The sequence below is a fragment of the Lepisosteus oculatus genome, chromosome 2, assembly GCF_040954835.1.
Source record: "Lepisosteus oculatus isolate fLepOcu1 chromosome 2, fLepOcu1.hap2, whole genome shotgun sequence".
Taxonomy (NCBI): domain Eukaryota; kingdom Metazoa; phylum Chordata; class Actinopteri; order Semionotiformes; family Lepisosteidae; genus Lepisosteus; species Lepisosteus oculatus.
The window spans coordinates 9,721,899-9,742,260 of NC_090697.1; the positions used below are offsets into that span (position 1 = coordinate 9,721,899).

General features: G+C 37.7%; 1 protein-coding gene across 1 annotated transcript in view; it reads right to left on the minus strand.

Moving 5' to 3' along the window:
* The window catches only part of cd109 (CD109 molecule), a 36,208-nt gene extending 16,222 nt beyond the window's left edge, over window positions 1–19,986 (minus strand). Inside the window, exons 1-21 of the mRNA XM_069196723.1 lie at window positions 19,818–19,986; window positions 16,214–16,374; window positions 14,892–14,920; window positions 13,086–13,322; window positions 11,401–11,526; window positions 11,118–11,157; window positions 10,132–10,213; window positions 9,782–9,875; window positions 9,429–9,567; window positions 8,923–9,032; window positions 8,380–8,640; window positions 7,428–7,529; window positions 7,022–7,084; window positions 6,393–6,569; window positions 5,957–6,109; window positions 5,260–5,343; window positions 4,604–4,673; window positions 3,743–3,848; window positions 2,740–2,857; window positions 2,516–2,629; window positions 933–1,151 (exon numbers count right to left, since the gene is read on the minus strand). Of these exons, the coding sequence (XP_069052824.1) occupies window positions 933–1,151; window positions 2,516–2,629; window positions 2,740–2,857; window positions 3,743–3,848; window positions 4,604–4,673; window positions 5,260–5,343; window positions 5,957–6,109; window positions 6,393–6,569; window positions 7,022–7,084; window positions 7,428–7,529; window positions 8,380–8,640; window positions 8,923–9,032; window positions 9,429–9,567; window positions 9,782–9,875; window positions 10,132–10,213; window positions 11,118–11,157; window positions 11,401–11,526; window positions 13,086–13,322; window positions 14,892–14,920; window positions 16,214–16,374; window positions 19,818–19,891 (2,559 nt within the window). The 5' untranslated portion in view covers window positions 19,892–19,986. The remainder of the gene's footprint in view (window positions 1–932; window positions 1,152–2,515; window positions 2,630–2,739; window positions 2,858–3,742; window positions 3,849–4,603; window positions 4,674–5,259; window positions 5,344–5,956; window positions 6,110–6,392; window positions 6,570–7,021; window positions 7,085–7,427; window positions 7,530–8,379; window positions 8,641–8,922; window positions 9,033–9,428; window positions 9,568–9,781; window positions 9,876–10,131; window positions 10,214–11,117; window positions 11,158–11,400; window positions 11,527–13,085; window positions 13,323–14,891; window positions 14,921–16,213; window positions 16,375–19,817) is intronic.
* Window positions 19,987–20,362: the final 376 nt, after the last annotated feature.

A 20,362-nucleotide genomic window follows, 5' to 3' on the forward strand; every position in this document is an offset into this window, starting at 1 on the left:
AACTAATAACATTATGATTTATAACTAACAGCCAAGACTAGCACAACAGAAACAGGAAAAAGAAACCGGAGGATATTTTTGTTTCACATTTGAATGTGCTGATTAAAAAATATTTTGTGTTTCACATTAGGGGCCCCCTGGTGGTGCTGGAGCCCTAGGCAGTCACTTAGTTTGCCTAAGCCGAGGGCCGGCCTTGAGAGTGAGGTACAATACCATATAACAAATCTTCAATTTATGTTTATAAAACGCAATCAAATACAGAATCCCACGATTATCATTCAGTTATCTACACTAGGAATTGTTTAGGCCAACACTGCATTGTTGATATCAGGGCTCAAGGTTGTACTGAAAGAAGCAATTTGAATGAAGTGAGTGGCACACCCAGCCTCTCCTGGCTATCCCCTGTTCATTTGTTTTTTTTCCACAGGCTCCAGTTTCCTCCCACCATGATAGCTAGCTTTCACTGGTATTAAACTGTCTCTTTCTCTGTGGCCTGCAGTGGACTGGCATCCTGGCCCTTTTTTATTCACAGTCTAGCTTGTGTCCTACTGTAGGCTTCCAAGATGGCAAGTCTCTTGCCATAATTTTCAGAGGAGAAGCAGCTCTTTGATAATGGCTGAAGAAATGGACACATGTACTGTATGGGACAAGCTGCACAAGCTGCCATGCTGAAGAAGGCATTAACTTTGATTCGCTTAAGACACAACTGGTTGAGATACTTGGATTAATTACAAACTAACTACCAAATGAGTTAGATGAGCCAAATTGCCATTTGTAATCTGTATGTTCCCAAAAGGGCAATTGATAGACAGCAATAAAACTGAACTTCCTTTATGACATTAATATGTCGCATTTTTATCTCACATTAAATAACGTACGACCTGGTATCTCTTCAATGAGAGAAACGTTTAGAAATGAAACAAAGCAGATACCTTAACCAACACTTTCTGAATGACTGCGTCTGAAGCAACAGAAGAGATTGCTTTCACAGAGATGGGGATCTCTCCAAGAGCTTTGGGTTTGATGGGAAATAGAACTGAGGTACCATCCCGACTGGCTACAGACACCTTTTGTTTGCTGGGCATTGATATGCCTTCAACATCAGGAAAGAGAAAATCAAAAGAAGCACTTGGTGCAACAGTAACCATAACCTGTTGAACGAAAAGAAAGACACTGTGAGCTGACAGGATCATTCACATGTGCTGTGGACATTTGTCAGAAAAAGAACAAAGAAACAAATATCTTAGTTACAGACACCAAAGTATTATATAGCACAGAAACCGTAGTCTCCTCAAAGAGATTATATCATTGGTGCATAACAGAGAAAACTTGTACTGCCGCTGTTGCGCAGTGGTTAGCATTGCTGTGTTGCAGAGCTGGGACCCTGGGTTCATTTCTGTACCTGGGGTGCTATTCAATTGGAATCTGTATATCCCTGGATTTATAATAATTACATTGATATTGTGCTTTTCTGGACACTTCACTCAAAGCGCTTTACAGGTAATGGGGATGACTCCTTTCCACCTCCACCAGTGTGTAGCCCCCACCTGGATGATACGACAGTAGCTAAAGTGCGCCAGTACGCTCCCCACACACCAGCTAGCAGTGGAGAGGAGAACAGAGCCTTGACACCAGTTGATAGATGGGGATTAGACACACTGATGGGTTTTTTTTCTAAGATGTATGTAATTTAACTTCTTGTTGCTGCCGCTGTTCTGCGTTTATGTTTTTGGTGTTTCCTTAATGTCTTTGTATTGGAACATACATGCAAATAAGCATTTCATTGCACTTGTGCACATGACAATGAACTGAACTATTAAGAATCCATGATTTTTAAAGGCCAGGGGAAATTTGGCCATAACGCCTATCCTCTTTCCAAGAAACACCCTTCTTCATGACCACAGAGAATCAGGACGTCAGTTTTATGTCTCATCCAAAGGATGCCGACTTTTTTTACAGTACTGGGTCCACGTCACTATACTGGGGCATTAGGACCCACATGAGCCGCAGGGTGAGCGCCCCCTGCTGGCCCCACTAACACCTCTTCCAGCAGCAACCTTAGTTTTTCCCAGGAGTCTCCACTCCAGGTACTGATCAGGCTCACACCTGCTGAGCTTCAGTGAGCTGCCTGTTGTGAGTTGCAGTTGATATGGCTGCCGGTTTGTATGGGTTTCTTCCCACAGCCAAAAGACATACTGGTAGGTTAATTGGCTTCCGGGACAATTGGCCCCGGTGTGAGTGTGTGCGTGTCTGTACTTGTGTGAGTCCTGCGATGGACTGGCATCCAGTCCAGGATACATCCCCCATTGTACCCGTTGTTTGCCTGGACAGGCTCTGGCTCCCCCTCAAACCTGTATTATTTTCAAGATGATAGTATTCTTAGATTTAAAATGATGTCATTAATGCAGATATTAATCTTGGAAACAAATCCAATTAAATATAGGTTGCTCTAGTAATCAATGAAGACTGTAAGATGTAAATTAAAATGGGAACAACATGTTGGCTGCTGTTTTACCTCCAGTGGCTGCTCGAGATAGTTGAAGATGATGACTTCAAGGATGAACTTTTCTCCCCTGATGACAGAGTATGGCAGATTCAGAGACAAGAAAAAAGACTGGAAAACCTCAAGCTGCAAAAGATACACACAACCGGTAGGAGGGTTAGGCTATGTCTAATGACACTAACATGGTATGGATCCAAAGTATAAAAAGAAGGAGCATACTTCAGGACAGCACTTACATTTGCAGGAGCAGTGCTCAGTCCAAAGCCCAAGTTCTCCGAGATAACAAAAGCACTTGCAATCCAGGATGTGATACTGTCAGGCACTGTCACAGTCAGGCTCCCATTTCTTGATGCACTAAAAAAATATGAAAAAGAAGGTCATATCACCATGTTGTATAATCCTTGTAACTGTAATCCTTGTTCTCTGTTCAAATCCTTACTAATCCTCTTACACAATCGTTTCATTGGGAAGCAGGTTGGTGCCATTTAGAATCAAGAACGCCAATGATGAAACACTGTGCATTAGTGTCTAAGCAAAGCGAACCAAACTTCCCACCACTGTTATTTTCCTTTAAAGAAGAGTCTGAGGAGTTAAATTAGTTTAAAAAGCTTGTCAGATTGTTTTTGAAAACTAGGATTCGTCACTAAAGATCCATGGAGAAACAATGCACTTTGATGCACCTACTGTAAAGTCAAAAACATAATAAATGGAATAGACAGATTATCTGATGCTCACATAAAAGTGCACAGAAATTGAGATACTTGGGTTTTACCAATGTATAACTCTTTTTCAGGGTGTGGGGTGCAGCGAAAACACGGGTCAGTGTTTGATTTGATAAGGTATAACGTCGTGAGTATCTACAAAACAAATTTCTCCTAGTTTTTGGCTTTAACACGCTTGGTGACCACGTGTCCGGCCCCTTCAGTAAGGTGAATCAAGGGGTGTGCTCTGCAGTGGTGGCAGATGGGGATGGTGGAGGGTCTCTCAACATTGATCACAGGGCAGGAAATCTGACTTGTATGGAAATCTGACTATCAACTGGTAGAGGTGTTTTCGTCTTCCTGAACTTTCAATGTTAACTCCATTTATACAGCAGCTCAAAGAACATTAAACATTTATCTTGGTTTTGCGACTCATCTAAAGTCCATTTACAAGAAACATTTATCTATTCTTCAGCTTACGGTGACTTAAAATTACATGTAATGTGACCTGCTTTATTTCCATGAAGCTATAATTCACCTTGTGTTGAAATCCATCCAGATCCATGTCTCTGGAAAGTTGCTGCGAACTCTTGGTTCCAGTGGTTGTGCTGCTTTGGACTCAAAAGGCTGCAGAATCTCCTCGACTGTGTAACAGACAGTGTTTTTATTACGACCTGTGTCCATCACTGCTTATGTGCAGTACGGACAGCATAGACAACACAGCTCAAACAGTTCATTTCATTAGAAATGTTGTATATGCTTCTGTCTTATCTCAGGCATTACTGAAGTGACAAAATATATATTCATATTCAGATGATGATTATATGAATGTATTTCAGAGGTTTTTTAAAGGTGATCATGATAAGGATGCACTCTCTATTAACAAGTAATCTATTAGAGCAAGTTCTGGAAATATTAAATCTGATGCACTCTTACTGATTTATTTTGTTGTTGCCTTTATCCAGAGCAACTTACATTTGCATCCATTTATAGAGTTGGATATTCTACAAGGACAATTTGGGTGAAGCACTTTGCTCAAGGGCGTAACAGCAGTGTCAGCAGTGTCTCACCTAGTATTTAAACCTTTTACAAGTCCAGAACCCTAAGCACTGCTGTCCCTACTGGAGATAATGGTTCCAACTTATATAGTACCACTGGATGAACCAGATCAACTGGATTTGGGGGTACAGCAACAACCTCTACAAAAGGGACTTGAACCCACAACCTGTCAATTACAAGTTCAAAAGCTTATCATTATGCTGTACCACCTCCAATAGATTACTATGGAAAAGATTGTTTTTCCATACTATGATGGAACACCCAAAGAATTTGTTCTCTAGCACACAGTAAATAGTTCGCTGTGAATTCCAAAAGCTGAAAGGTAAGCTTTTTGACTTACAAAATTCAGGTTTATAACCTTCGATGTCGTCTGAAAGGTTAGCATCTGTTATCACCACAAGGTTACAACTCTGTGGATATACAATAAATCAACTCTCTTTTAGACAAGTTCTTAAAAAGATCACTAGAAACTGCAGCTTCTTAAAACATCTGTCTACTACAAACAAGTTTACATGTTACATGTTAAAATACATATATTAAATTTATGTATATATATATATTGGATTCTGGCCATCCAGAGGTTTATTATTTATAAAATTAAGAAACCATTCAGTATATTTTGCTCATTGTATTGTATTGCTAACTACTGCTTTCTGGTCTACAGACTTTGAAACATATTTACAGTATTATCCAGTTGCAGTTCAGGAACGTGAAACAAGTGGTGTGATTAGTTAACAAGAGGTTCCATTTTTCCCCAATAGTGGTTGTTTGCAGTCCATTGGAGCTGCATTAAAAAACAGAAATGAGCATGTTTCTTTAATCATTTTGTTTATCCTTAGTTACCATTCTCAAAGTTTTTAATACTGTGGCTTTTTGGTTCCTTTAGCAGTATAAGACTCTTGAACTCTTGAAAACAGACATGAATTGAGTCCAGAGTAGTTATTGTAGAACATGCATTTATATAGAAAAAATAGCATTTCTGTATGCCAATAATACCATGAAAACGGAAAAGGGGCCAATGCTCATTTTTGGAAGATAGGAATGTTCTTCTCCATTGTATGTAGTCAGTTCTTCTGTAACCTGAGAGAATAAATAACCAAGTACCATGTTAAAAAACACACATTACCTGAACAATGAAAAACACCATAACAGGTTAATCAAAGATTAGGACTACTAATAACTAACTTGGTCATTAAAAATCCCAGTAAGGGTGTAACCCCGGCATCCTGGCCAAAATTTCCTATTGGCCCTTACCAATCATGGCCTCCTAATAATCCCCATCTATGAATTGGCTTCATTACTCTGCTCTCCTCCCCACTGATATCTGATGTGTGGTGAGCGTTCTGGCGCACTACGGCCGCCGTCGCATCATCCAGGTGGGGCTGCACACTGGTGGTGGTGGAGGAGAGTCCCCATTACCTGTAAAGCGCTTTGAGTGGAGTGTCCAGAAAAGCGCGATATAAGTGTAAGCAATTAATTATTAATTAATAGACAGATTTATGTATAATAGGAATTTCAGCAGAAGTGCACAGTGTTAACAATATGAGGAAATCTGAAAGTGTAGTAACTACGGCTCAACAAGCTTGGATTTTCATTATTCATCGATCAATTCATTAACCATACATTCCAAAAATTATACCTGCTTTTAACTTGTTTATAGTGCTTGTCTGATAACAAGACCGACCTCACTCACCGTGTCCTGTGTGATGTCATTGCCAGACCCAAGCAGCTGTGTGCCCTTATCAACCACCAAAAGTCCCACTAAGGAGTTGGGCTCGGCCGCAGACACATCCAGAGTGACTTTGTCTGAGGGCTCTGTTTGTGCTTTGCTCCACCTCAAAGAAACCTGATCACCAGTGCAGTTTTCAGAAAGAAATCTCTGTATGATCCATATCAAACCACAAAAAACTCACAAGGAATAGTAACATCCAAAAATCTAATGAATTATAATCAAAAGTATTATACGTTTTGGCTTAGCCCACTTGGTTAAGGACAAGAAGGCTCAAACCCCCAGATTTAATCAAGGGGGAGCTGGAAAGATAGAGATGAGTTGAAGGTGTCTAGAAATCTTGAATGTAAATTAAAGATTGTTTTTTTCAAACTAGGCATGCATGCAAAAAAGGAGTCACCTTGTTTTTGAAGACATTAGCGATGGGAAGATTAAGTGCATCATTAATAATTTCTCCATCGTCCCGAACATAATACACAATGATACAGGCAAGTGGAGCCCAGGACTCTTCAGGGATCAAGGTGAATGAAGCATTGGACAGTTTGCCAACCGACAGCGTTTTTCCTCTCGATGTAACCTGAGGAATCAATGTGGAGTTACATCAGGTTCTGAAACAACTGACGTTAGATGGTTGGATATTTCAAATTAGGTTTTGGTTAATACTACAATTTTGATGAATTGACAACAACTTTTAAAATTGACATGAATAAAAAAAATTAAGTAATTGAAATAATATTAAATTGATACATTTCTTCCCACTTTTGATAAAGAAGAGAAGACCAAACAATAATTTACTTAAGGCTTGTGCAAATAAGCACAGTTTTCTACTTTTATTAACGTGAAAATTACTTTGTAACAGAATTTATTAATTATTTATTGAAATAAAAGAATAACCACCAGAATTTGGCAAATTATTTTGATATAACTTGATATAATTTAAGACAACGCAAGGTAGACAAATGTACAATTATTTCTTTTTCTGAGTTTGAATTTTCTGTATTTGACAATGCGATTTGAAGTACACCTTACCAAATAGTGTAACTCCTTTAATGGATTACTGCTCTCAACAGTTATCCGAAATGGAATCCCAACCTAAAACAAAATAATACATATATTGGATGAGTATATGTGCATACAAGTGACACATTATACACTTCACATTCCTAACAACAACAGCTTCACACACACTCAAGAGTTCAAACAAATTCACTTTTATTACACATTTAATTACCAGTGTTTTGTAATTAAAGCTATCAAAACGATTCAACCATACATAAACATGGTGTATTCATACCGATAACAATATTACTAGTAATACTAGTTCATCTTCAACAATTTCAGAAATATTAATATTATAAATTAATAATATACTATATATTTATGCTCTACATCACATTTCATCAGTTATAGTTTTACAGTAAATGTCAGAAGTTACCTTAAGATCAGACCTGTCCTTCTTTAACTGGATGTAGGATTTACTAGGGGATTGATATGTTTGGTATAAGTCCAGGATCTCAAAACTACGAAGGAGCTGTGCCTAGAAATATATATACAGTATATACTGCATCACAAAGGCACTTACAGATGTAGCACTTACGGTGGTTAATTACTGTAGATTATTTTGCTCCAGTTATATAATGTGATGAATAAAACAATGTTTTGGTCTCCCTGCTTCTTCAAATTATGCTAAATCACAAAACAGGATTGATTAAGCATCGTCTTTAGAGTGGGTATCTTGCCATCACATCAAATGACATAGCAAACAGCTGTATCTCAATAGCCTGGAAACTGCTTCAGTAAACTGATGTGTCTTAGCACCATGGGTCTGCTCAGGTCTCACATGATCATGACATCACCATACACCCACGGCAGTAGTATCATCCTCAACAAAAAGCAACGCGGATGAATAGTCACTAAAGTCAATGTTATATACAGTATAAAATGGCAAAGTAATTTAATGTATGTGATAGGAGTAGAAAATAATTGTTAATTACATTGTGCAATGCCAACAAATTATCAGGAAATGCCACTCTGGTAATTAATTATGTTATGTGAGTTTGGAACAAGCTGCCCAGTCATGTTTTTCAAAGCTTCTTTCATGGAACAGTTGCATGCATTCTCAGATGAATTAACTACTAGCAACCAAGTAACCTAGGCAGAAAAGTGGCAACAGTAATAAGAATGCATACAATGTCTATTTCACACAGCTATACACTATATTAGTTTACCAGGAAAAGAAATGACTTAATAAATATCATTTTCACACAGAGCTTTTGATAAATTCGCAGTCGGCCTGGATATTTGGATGGAATTAGCTTTAAAAAAATAGTTACAGACCATTCTGAGAAAGCTTTATCAGATTTTTAAAAGTGTGAAATTATCCGTACCTGAATGCTTAATCTGTAGATTTTTTCGGGCAGTTGAAATCTGATTGCTATTATTCCATTTTCAGGAACCATATAGCTCACAGTTTCATATGTTTCAGATGGTACTTCTGTACTATAAGAAAAATCTGAAAAGTTATTTGTCCTGGATTGGAAGATCCCAATGCCCCAATCCCAGTAGTTATCTCTGTATTTTCGTATAGAGATTGTCACATTGTCTCTTCTCTCTTCTGGAGTCAGGGGCTTGTATGAAGATATTTTAAGCTGCAAGAGTAAGCATTGAAACATATTTGTTGGCGGATGAATAAAAATTGTTTTTTTATGAATCTGCTAAGTCTTTCTAGAGACAGGTGACTTGAGCAGGACATTCATAAATGATATTCTCTTTATAGGCAACATTGGTGAAAATGCCTTCAAGAATGTAATATTTTATTTCATAATATCAGTTTTTGTTTTTCGAACAAAGGTGACCTGGATCAAAATAAGAAATAGTGTTAAAAAAATGTAAAGGATGTCATATGTTCTGTCAGTAAAGACTTCACTTACATATGTTGTAAAGTTTAAAGATGGTTTCAAGTCAAAAGGATACCCATAAAAATTCAGTTGGTATTTATTTCTAACTGCTGTGGTATTCAATGTGGTGCTCTGAGTAATTCCTAGAAAAGAAGAACGATTGTAAGCCAACAGTAATAAAACAATTTCACCTGAAGTTTATAAATGCATCTAATATATATTTTAATTGTAAATTGGATTGGGTACAATCATGAAAAAGTGAGTATTTCACTTGGGTGTTCACAATATTAGCAACATGTATCAGATAAGAGAAGTACTAATAAGAGTCAATGAGTTTGAAACAAGATACTTCTGCATTCAAAGACACACAATGACTGCCCTTTTTCAAACAAAACCTTCACAAACGTGTAATTTAAATGTAATAATCAACTGTGTGGACAAAAAATAATAAAACTCCACTGAAGATATGTAGAATGGAAGCAAATCTACCAGTACTGTACTGTATACAAAAATAAAAATATTAAATTTACTTTGCTTACCAGTCAAATGCTCACTAACAGAGGCAGTTATTAGGACATTTATCTCATCAGGAAAATAGGCCTCCAGAATTCCTGCATACAGGTTATCATAATCAGCAAAGTCTTTGTATGTGATATTAAAAGTAGCCAAACCATCAATCTGAAATAATAGGAAATACACTCAGTATTTATGAAAATAATTGAATGAAACAGAACAATAACAAATTTAGGAAGCTTTTTTAAAATGCAAATGTATTGCATACCAATAAAAAATATATACTCATGATCATGGCAATAATTCCTCTACAATTAGAGACACGAGGGCAAAAATCAAACTTGATGAACTCTTGTACGGATAGAATAAGGAAACATACCTCCATGGTTTTATTTAAAGGGAGCTTTATATTAAAGTAATTCAGTAAAACTGTGACTGTCATTACTCCCTTCACAGGTTTTCCATAAGTATACCTGTAAATAAAAGTATTCCTAAGTTCAGAACATAATGTTAATAACTTCATTTAATAATAAAATAACAAGATAAGAAACTTAACAAGAGGATGAAATCATGCAAAAATGTGGGAAGCACGAGATATCATGAAGTGCAAATAAAATATCATGAAGTGCAAAGGTGATTCACACTAAAGTTTATATTCCAAACAGTCATCTTCTTAGAGCAAACAGCAGATGGAACAAGACCATTACAGTTCTTGTATCTAAAACTCACTTGGCAGTGACAGTCCCACTTACGCCATCTTCATAATTAAACACTGAAGGTGTCTGTATCAATACTTCAAATGTGGGGACCACTGTGAACAACATAATTAACATTTGAAAAAAAGAAAATATTCTAAGCTAATATAACATTAAATGGCAAAGATCAATTTAATAATCATATTTTTCTCATAGAGACAAAAGGCTCACCTATAAGACTCTGCATGGCTTGGCACCTGAATACCTGTCTGAACTATTATCGCCCTACTCCCCACCTCGCAACCTCGCTCTTCTAATTCTGGTCTCCTTACTGTCCCCCAAGCCCGTCTACATTGTATGGGTGACAGGGCCTTCTCCTGCTATGCCCCCAAGCTCTGGAACTCTCTCCCCAAGAATATCAGAGAGTCACCTTCTCTAAACTCCTTTAAATCCAGACTCAAAGCCTTCTTCTTTAGAAGAGCCTTTACTTAACTGGTGCCACTTTTTACCCCTCTGCTCCTACTATTCTTAGTACTACCATCCATGGTCTCCTCTATGTATTGTAATTGTGTTTTTTCTTGTGTATTATTTTTATTTATTGTTGTTGTCATTCTGTAAAGCAATCTGAGAAGCCACCTTTGAAGGCGGTATATAAAATAAAGTTTATTAATATTTATAACAAGCAAGTCTTTGATCAAGTCAATTACTGTACTTTAGACTGGTGTCAAAGTCTGCCAATTAATGTTGTTGAAATTACGAACTGCTTAAATTTCATAGGAATGAAAGAATGTGTTTCCTCCCTACATTAAAACAAGACTAAGGCTCTAAGCTGAAAACTGAGTATTAGTTTTCAAATTCTTCCCTGTCCCTTGTTTCTAGTTCTATAATGACCTGAAACTAAAGAGGTTACAAATCAGTGCCTAAGGAAAACGTTACACCCTACATTGTTTCCTTTCCTGTCAAGAATAATACCTATTGGCATGGACTGTGCTTTTGCAGCCACACTGAAAAACACCTTACCATATTCAGCAACAATGAAATTCTTTACTGACAGCACCCCCTGAAAGACAGAAAATGCATCACAATCATGATGACTTTTCTGTCATCTCTGAAGTCTCGTGCTTTAAATGCAATATTTTTCCATTATTGTTCTAAATAACTTAAAAAAATGAAGTTGGAAAAACAAACTTGAAAGTCAATTATTTTGAGATATAAAACTAAAGTACTCAAAACAGCACAACAGATGCAAGCGTAGTATTGGTTTCAGTGTTATACACTGCGGTTTAGTCTGGTTCAGACTTACATTTCCAGAAGCTTCGATAGACCACGTGCCAAGGGGAGGGTTTTCGGATAAATGAAACTCCTGTGATACAACCCCCAGCCTGCTATCCAGTGATAGCCACTGTTGTATCAAATTTCCCTGAGGATCCTGTCGGAAAAAAAAACGAATATTATTTTTACTTTGTAAAGCATGAACGGTGATTAGGTGTTCGAATGTACCAAATTTACATAAAACAAATCAATTCTATGACTTTTCACCTTAAGTACCCAAATTCTAATTAATCTGTCATGTAAATGGCATACTATGGTCTTTTGCAAGTATTTTGTTAAAATCTCTGACTGTTAAACTACTTGGCAGGAAAACAGATCCCAAAACTATAAACTGTAGAGGAAGCCAAGGTCTACCATTTTGTTTCCTAAGTCAGAGCAGTCCGGTGAGTCAAGATGGTGACCGTTCCCTGTTTGCTGGGAACAGAAAGGTGAAAGGAGGTGGGATAGTAATGTAAATAGGTATGAAGAAAAGGGCAGATTGGAGAGGTATTTGATAGCAAACTAGTCCTGCAGATCTTTAATGTGTTCTGATTTTTGTTCCAACAAAAACATTCAATATCATTATAAAAACATTATTAAAGGACCCCAAATAGAACATTATCATCAATTGCAAGATATAGGTGCAAATGTTGCATTTTTTTTTATTTCAAACAATAGAAACAGATAGCAATGTTGTAAGTGTAAAATAAACTTCACTTTTTTGGGTATGTTGCTTAAAATATAACAAATTGGACATCTTCAGGAGGAATACAAAAAGCTCACTATGGGAGTGTCGGATATATTGTAATTCACACATTTCTCTGAACACCATTAGATAGTCATCTGAATAAGAGCAGATATCTTAGGGAGAAATAGCAGAATAAATGCTGAATAAGCAAGTTGAAGACAGACTGCATACAGGTCTGCATGCTTCAGTTGTCAGGGACATTATTCAAACCAAGGAGTGGGTGCAGAAAAAAAATAATCTAAAGAAACAAGCAGAACATTAAAGCATCAATTAGCACAAGTGGTTGAGAGATCAGAGATCAGGTTAAGAGAGATATCACAAATCAGCACACAGAGGCGTTCCTTAGGACCGGTGGAAAATCTCCTTGCTAAACGGTATCAGAATTGAAATACCGGATATGAAGTAAACTTTTTTTCAAGTTAACGAATTTCTTTGTGTTTAGGACGTGAACTGTTTTTGTTCCAATTCATTTCCTCAATTTTATTTTGTTAAAGAAGAGTGCTCCTCAGAGTCCCTCTTGTACGTTTTTACTTTGCGAGAGGATGGTCATGTGTTGTCATTCCTGACCATTTTTTCCTAACCAATTTTCTATTTCCAGGGCAGGAAACTTAAAAAAAAAATTTCTTTAAATTTCCTCACTGTTTTATTTTTATTATAATGGAATAACTGAGCTAGCTCTCTTGTTAGCACATCCATCTTTGTTGTTTTTTGCACATCGTCTGTTGTTGTTTTTTGCACACTGCCTGTTGTCTCTGTCTTTCTTTTGATACACAATTGTATTGTTGTTGTTGTTGTTGTTGTTTTCTCTTTCTACTACTTATGTCTGAGACCTAGCTAAATAGCATTTCGTTATACCATATACCATGTATATGAGTGTAATGACAATAAACTTGAAACTTGAAACTTGAACTTGATGTGTTTTCACTCACCTTGATGCCTATATCTACTTGGCTCTTAGAAGGCTTCAGGTCAGGGTAAACAGACACAGCCCGGATTTTAACACTCTGCCCTGGCTTGTATTTGGGTCTGTCAGTCTGAATGAAGATAGAGAAGCTCTTTGGGTTGAACTCAAGTTCAGTTTTGTTAGTGAAAACCAGCTTGTTTTGAACATATCCACTCACAACAAGCTGATAACCGGCCTTATCTTTCAGCTTTTCTTTGGGAACCTGGTGGAAAAGGAGAAGAAAAGAACTACCAACAAATCTAAAAAAATAAAAAATATTGACAGATCATAACCAATGAAAGATGAATTACAGTAAAAGCGTGAAGTCAGATTAATGTAGCAATGATTGTGGGCGTAGGTTTAGAAAAGGGCATTCGTTTTTAGTTAAACATCTGGCAATTCGTTTTCTAGCCATTTTATCCCATACAGGACTACAGGGAAGCAATGGGAGCAAGGCAGGGTACATCCTGGACAGGGCACCAACAGCATTGCTTTGTACAGTGGGAGGAAACCAGAGCACCTGGGAGGAAACCCACACTAACAAAGGGGAAACATACAAACTAAGCAGCCATATCACTCACAACTAGCAACCCACTGAAGCTCAGCAGGTGTGAGCCTAGTCAGTACCTCCTGGGAAAAACTAAGGTTGCTGCTGGAAGTTTTGTTAGTGGGGCCAGCAGGGGGCGCTCACCTTGCGGTCCATGTGATTTCTAATGCCCCAGTATAGTTATGGGGACACTATACTGTAAACAGGAGCCATCCTTCGGATGAGATGTAAAACCGAGGTCCTGACTCTCTGTGGTCATTAAAAATCCCAGGGGGTTTCTCAAAAAGAGTAGGGGTGTAACCCCGGCGTCCTGGCCAAATTTCCCATTGGCCCTTACCAATCATGATCTCCTAATAATTCCCCTCTATGAATTGGCTCTCCTCCCCACTGATAGCTGGTGTGTGGGGAGCGTTCTGGTGCACTATGGCTGCCGTCGCATCATCCAGGTGGGGCTGCACATTGGTGGTGGAGGGGATCACCATTACCTGTAAAGCGCTTTGAGTGGAGTGTCCAGAAAAGCGCTATATAAGTGTAAGCAATTATATTTATTATTATTATTATTATTATTATTATTATTATTATTATTATTATTATTATTATTATTATTATTATTAATTATAAGTGAAGAGAGCCACCCAGGTCTATAATCAAACCCAGGACTCCAACACTGAGGTAGCAATGCTAACCACCACCAAATTTGGCAATAATAATAAAAACTAGAGTTATTTTTTCAGTAGTGCAGTCAAATCCTAATTACAACAAACGAAGCTAACATATATATGGCGATTGAATACTTAATACTTTCGTACTGTATTTGGCTGACAGCCCTGGTGGAGGGTCTGAGCTGTAACACTGCCCTCTCACTTACAAGGAATGAGCCAGGGAGACAGCTGCATATGTGAAGCTGGGGTGCAGGGAGGGTAGTAAAGAAGATGTGCACAGAGTTGTGGACAGCAGGCAAGTATTTATACATAAGAGAAAGGAATTGTAAGATTACATTTTGACAAAACAATTATTGTTGCTTGCAACTTTTTTTGTTATAATAATTCCACGATAACATTTTTGTTCTGCTTTGCAGCACACATTTCACAAAATAGATCAAATCAACTACACTGCCTTTGCTGCACAAAAAAGCAGCTAGAAAAAGCTAGAAAAGCGCCAAAATGTGGTGGAAATATACACATGGAGCTCTTGTAAAATTCAAAAAGGTATAAACATTTAAAAGAACCTGTAAACAATACTTACTGAAGGTATCTCTAGTATCCCAATTGAACCTTCAAAAACAAAACAAAATAGCTTGCAATAAATTATTATTTTTTTAATCGCAAATTTTGTTCTATGATTAATGTTTATGAATAATTATTTATTTGTCTATTCACAATTTTACACATTTATTAAAATTTCTCAAAAGTTAGTTTTTCTTTTTACAGGATTGCTGACAAGAAGAAGATGACTCTGAATTGTGAAAATGACATTAGGGAATAACAAATTGTATCTTCATGTAAAACAAGTAGAGTAAAACCATCTGTGTACAGCATTGCAGAATGCAAACCCTTCCACTCTTCTGTTTCAGGGATATTTAATTTCTAATTACTGTACATACAGTATAATAGAGCTGAATGCTATAACAGTGCAAGAAGGAATATATGAATGCAGACCTATACTATCAATCTATTATACTATATACTGTATATACTTTATACTATCAATCTATTATATAGATTTCAGGAGCATTTCAATATGAATCCTCTTCTAATTTTCTATATATGCTATTTAGATAACTAACCAGTGCAACATAAACTCAACAACCAAAGCTTCTTTTACAATTTGTGATTTTTGAAGGAAAAAAAAATGTGTGAAAGTTTAAACCCACTGGTTTCACTGCCCTTTCTCTAAGACTGCAGGCACCATATAAGGCTTCAGTCATATGAGCAAGGCAGAATTGCAAAATTATCCAAGTAAATAGGTAGGGAAGGGGGTAAATGTTCTGTTGTCTTCTTCAAAGAGGTTAAGATAAAGCTTCAGGCTACCAAAAGTGTTTCATTTATCCTTCTTGTAACATAATTTGTCATATTATTCAGCTCCTGAATTTGAAAATGCAGCATTCTTTAAAGATAATTAAAGGAATTTTTATTTCAGGTTATGTCGATTCAAGATTGTATTCAACATCCCTTCTGGTGTTACATATTAAAGTATACTGCAACATAAGCACTGTAGAAGAAAGGTAAACGTCAAATCCTGGGCCTTGTGTTTAACAAGAAAAGCAGTTTAAAGATATGTTTAAGAAAAATGTAGGTAACATCAACACTGAATACCCTTGAGGCCGAAGAGCATAATCCATCTTAATATATTAAACTTTAAACCTTGTTATCTGCTTCTGCTAGCAATGAGATCATAATGTATTCTTCTACATTTTTCTGCTACATCTTCTTGCAAAGAATAAATGATTACATTCAAAATATTTTAAACTGTTTAGTGTTATACTCTTATTACATTTTAAGCTCAGATTTTTACAATCTTTCTCACACACAATGCGTTCACTTCCTATTCCGAAATGTCCTACTTGCCTCCTTTAAAAGTGGCTTCGCTTTTAACCAAACTGAAGTTCCCACTGAGGATCTCTGCCATGATTTTGACAAAATCAGGAGGGCTCCTCAAAAGTGCCACCGTCAGTGTGCTGGGGACAGCAGGACGCAAGAATCTGGGGGCTGTGATCAGATAAGAAGGGCTGAAATCAAAAGAAATAACTAGTAAGTGGTAGTTCATTACTGTAAATCCCTATAGGAAACAAACAATTTACCCAACCTTGCACTTTAATGGGTGAAAGAAGTTTATCTCAGATTTTCTGCCTTTGATTGTTACTGTATGATTGCCTTCATCCAGTTTGCAGGTATATATAAATTGAATACGCTTGATGTTGAAAACTGTTAACTAATGTAACAAATTAAACATTGTACATTGCTGGGATTTCAGAAATCCACAAAATTAGAACATGCTCAGGGCAGCATGGTGGCACAGAGGTTGGCATTGCTGCCTTGCAGAGCTAGGGCCCTGGGTTCAATTCATGCGGAGTGTGGAGTTTCTATATTCTCCCCACGTCCCAGGTATTTCTTTTAGGTGCTCTGGTTTCTTCCCACAGTCCAGAGACATGCTGGTACATGCTGACTATGTCACGATCGCTACTCCTCCTCTTAAGGGGGCTCCAGCCCTTCCTTGTTCTGCCCCATTACCTGCACCTGTTTCTGATTTCCATTCCCCCTTAAAAGCCAGACGCAGATGTCACCCTGGGTTCTCTCAGTTTTATTCCTAAGACCTTGTGCAGGGTGTTTGGAGAGCTCTGTGCAGTACCTAAGAGAGATAATTGAAGAGCACAAAATACTCCATGGCCGACTGTATACAGTACAGAGCTCAGTTGTCAGCTCCTATTGGATTCCCAGCCAGACCTTCTCTATTGCCAGTGACACAACACACAACAAAACATGTTATTCTATATATAGTATTTATAAACAAGGTGCTTCAAAGAACTGACATCCTGGTCACCCAGAAAACCCCAGACTGCTTAACTCTTAATACGCCTACAAAGGCCACACAAGAGATAATAATGTTTCTTTATTAGCCCTATACAATTTCTTGCATTAGGAATTAGTCTTTTCGCATACCCCAGCTTTTCTCAATGAGACACAGACACACAGACAGGGAGAGAAGCTTGGGGTCAGAGCGCAGGGTCAGCCATTGTACAGCATCCCTGGAGCAGTTGGGGTTAAGGGCCTTGCTCAGGGGCCCAACGGAGTAAGATTCCTCTGCCAGCTGCAGGATTTGTGCCCTAGATGCCACAAAATAAATGGGGAACCCATATGCCTATCCATAAAATGCACCCTAATCAGGAAAGACGTTTCTAACTGAGTTAACAGGAAACCCAAGTTCCCTAAAAACACAGAATAGCAGGCTCTCTCTAACAAGGTTCAAATACTGAGCTCCGGTCAGGACTGATTTGGATGATCACGAAGTAGGGGCTCTTGCCTGGCACAGGCTTCAAGTCCCAACTCCTCTCTCTTCTCCCTCTGCTCTCCTTCTTTTGTCTTTCTGTCCTGCTCCTTTTTCTCTCCTGTGCTCTTAATTTCAATTTATACTGTGTCTTCCTGCCCTGCTCCTTTGCAATCATTAATCCAAACATCCTCTCTGCTTTGAAGTTAGAAGTGTTTACTCTTCCCAGTGTCTCAAACATTATCTGAAATCTAAGAGACACTTCTCAAGTCACCCAAAGCTGTAACAATACTATTCTGCCATAAGACTTGAGCGACCTTGTTGCCCCAGTTTAACAAAAATCAAAACAACAAACATACATGTATCCACTCCAAACCCATTTTAGTCAATTTTCACCTGTGTTGTAGTAGTGTTAGTAATTGGTACAGTATTGGCCTGGAAAAATAAAAAGGTTGTTAAGAGTGTTTTTAAAAAATGTAAATGCTTCTGTTTGAGAACCGTTTAGTCAACCAGCACTAAATCCTTCAGTCTATGGTTCTTGTAAGCTATTAAAAATTGATTAAAAATGAAATTAAATGTAATTAAATCCAAACAGAATAAATGGGTAAATTTAGGCAATTTGATGCAAAGATTAAGAATGTTAATGTTCATGAACAAATAAATTGAGTTTTCAAGAGTTTTGTTTTTACTAACCCAATAACTAACTCAACCTGTTTTGGAAATCTGTCCAACACTATGTTGTGTGTATAGAAAATTAAAATGTTACTTTTTAAATATTTACAATCATGTCATTTTATTTATGCTGTTTAATTTATTTTTTATAAAACCCCTGATATTTTGATCTTGATGTTTCAAGATCCTCTTTAGATTGTGTAGAAATGACAAATACTGTACTTCTGACTTTTTAAAAATCATTTCAGGTGCCCAAACCTTCTTTATCTGAGACTACACATAAACACAAATCATTCCAGTTTCACAGCCTAAAATAAATCTCTGCACATCCATTTTCTACGGAAGCCCGTTTCCGCCAGGGGGTAAAAAAAGGCGCTATGATATCTCGCAATTGTGACTTGGTATCTCAGAATTCCGACTTTATACTACATCTCGCAATTGCGACGTTTTAGCTCACATTTGCGACTTTGAAATAGCCCACATTTCATTGTCCGTCCCTTTGTTATTGTAACAGATTCGGGTTCTAGGGCTGGTGCCCTCGCCGCTCCCACCTTAGTTCGTTCCTCACTGCATGGGCCCAAACCCAGGTCTTGCCAGCTGAGCTAAAGAACACTTTCTTTAACCTCGGTGCCCAGCATCCCTGGTATGCGCAGGGGAGGGCGGTGCCGTCACCACACTGCAACCAGATCTTACAACCTGTATGTCGGCCGTTCCGTTACACCATATTCATAAATCGTACAGGATCATAGGATATATAGATCTGAAGACTTGTCTTGTACAGTGCCCTAATAAAAATCAATTACACGAATTTTTATGGAATCCCATTTCCGCCAGTGAGGCTTCCATAGTACATGGGTGGAATAGTGGACGGTGGGCTTTTTAAAAAAGTTTTTAAACACCAGAAATACAAAAACGCAGACAGAATATGAAAAAAAAATACAGAAATAGACACTTCACATCCAGAGGAATTCACAATTATAAAAGCTGAAACTTAACTTTTTTACATATTTCCATTGTATGTCCCTTTTTACTTAAAAAAGAAGGTCTTCTTTAGCTCAGCTGGCAAGACCTGGGTCCGAGCCCATGCAGTGAGGCACGAACTAAGGTGGGAGCGGCGAGGGCACCAGCCCTAGAACCTGAATCTGTTACAATAACAAAAGGACAGACAATTAAATGTGGACTTTCGAAGTCGCAATTCCGAGATATAAAGTCAGAATTCTGAGTTTTCAAATTGTAATTCTGAGTTTTCAAGTCGCAATTCTGAGATATAAAGTCATAATTCTGAGTTTTTAAGTCGCAGTTCTGAGATATGACGTCGTAATTCTGAGTTTTTACATCATAAATATGAAGTCGCAATTCTGAGTTTTTAAGTCGCAATTCAGAGATACTAAATCGTAATTGCGAGATACCACAGCGCATTTTTTTACTCCCTGGCGGAAACGGGCTTCCATAATTTTCTAAGCAACAAAGAAAAACAAAAACCTCTGTTTGCCCAGAGGTCTTGGCATCTGTTACCTTGCAACGGTATTTTGCAGTCTCCCGGAGATTACAAGGATCCCGTAAATGACAAAAACTTTAAGCCGCATCATTCTCAAGGACTTCAAGCACCTGTGCCAAGCCACATTTAAGACAAGGACCCCTCTGCAACACACACTATTCACCTCCTCTGTCAAAACTCCACCTACTGTTCCACACTCGGTCTCGTAATGGTCTCATGGTGAAAAGACGAAGTGTCCTTTTACCTGTTTCTACAGCCTTATAGAATTACACCCATTTTTTGTCAGTGCATTGCATAATTATTTGAATCGAATAGCTTACAGCTTTCTTTTGATTCTGTTTAGTAGTCATCATGGCTCTCTTCTACTACTAGGTCTTAGAGGTTCAGAAGTTACTTTTTTGTTGGATATGCTGTAGTCATCCCAATTGCTTCTTCTCAGTCTTCTTCTTTCTCTTCTTTTAAGAAGGCTCCACAGGCAAAATGTTGTGTTTTTCTTTTTAGCATGATAAAAACCATTACTTTTTCCTTAAAAAGGCTGGTTCCTGGTGATGTAATGGGAGAA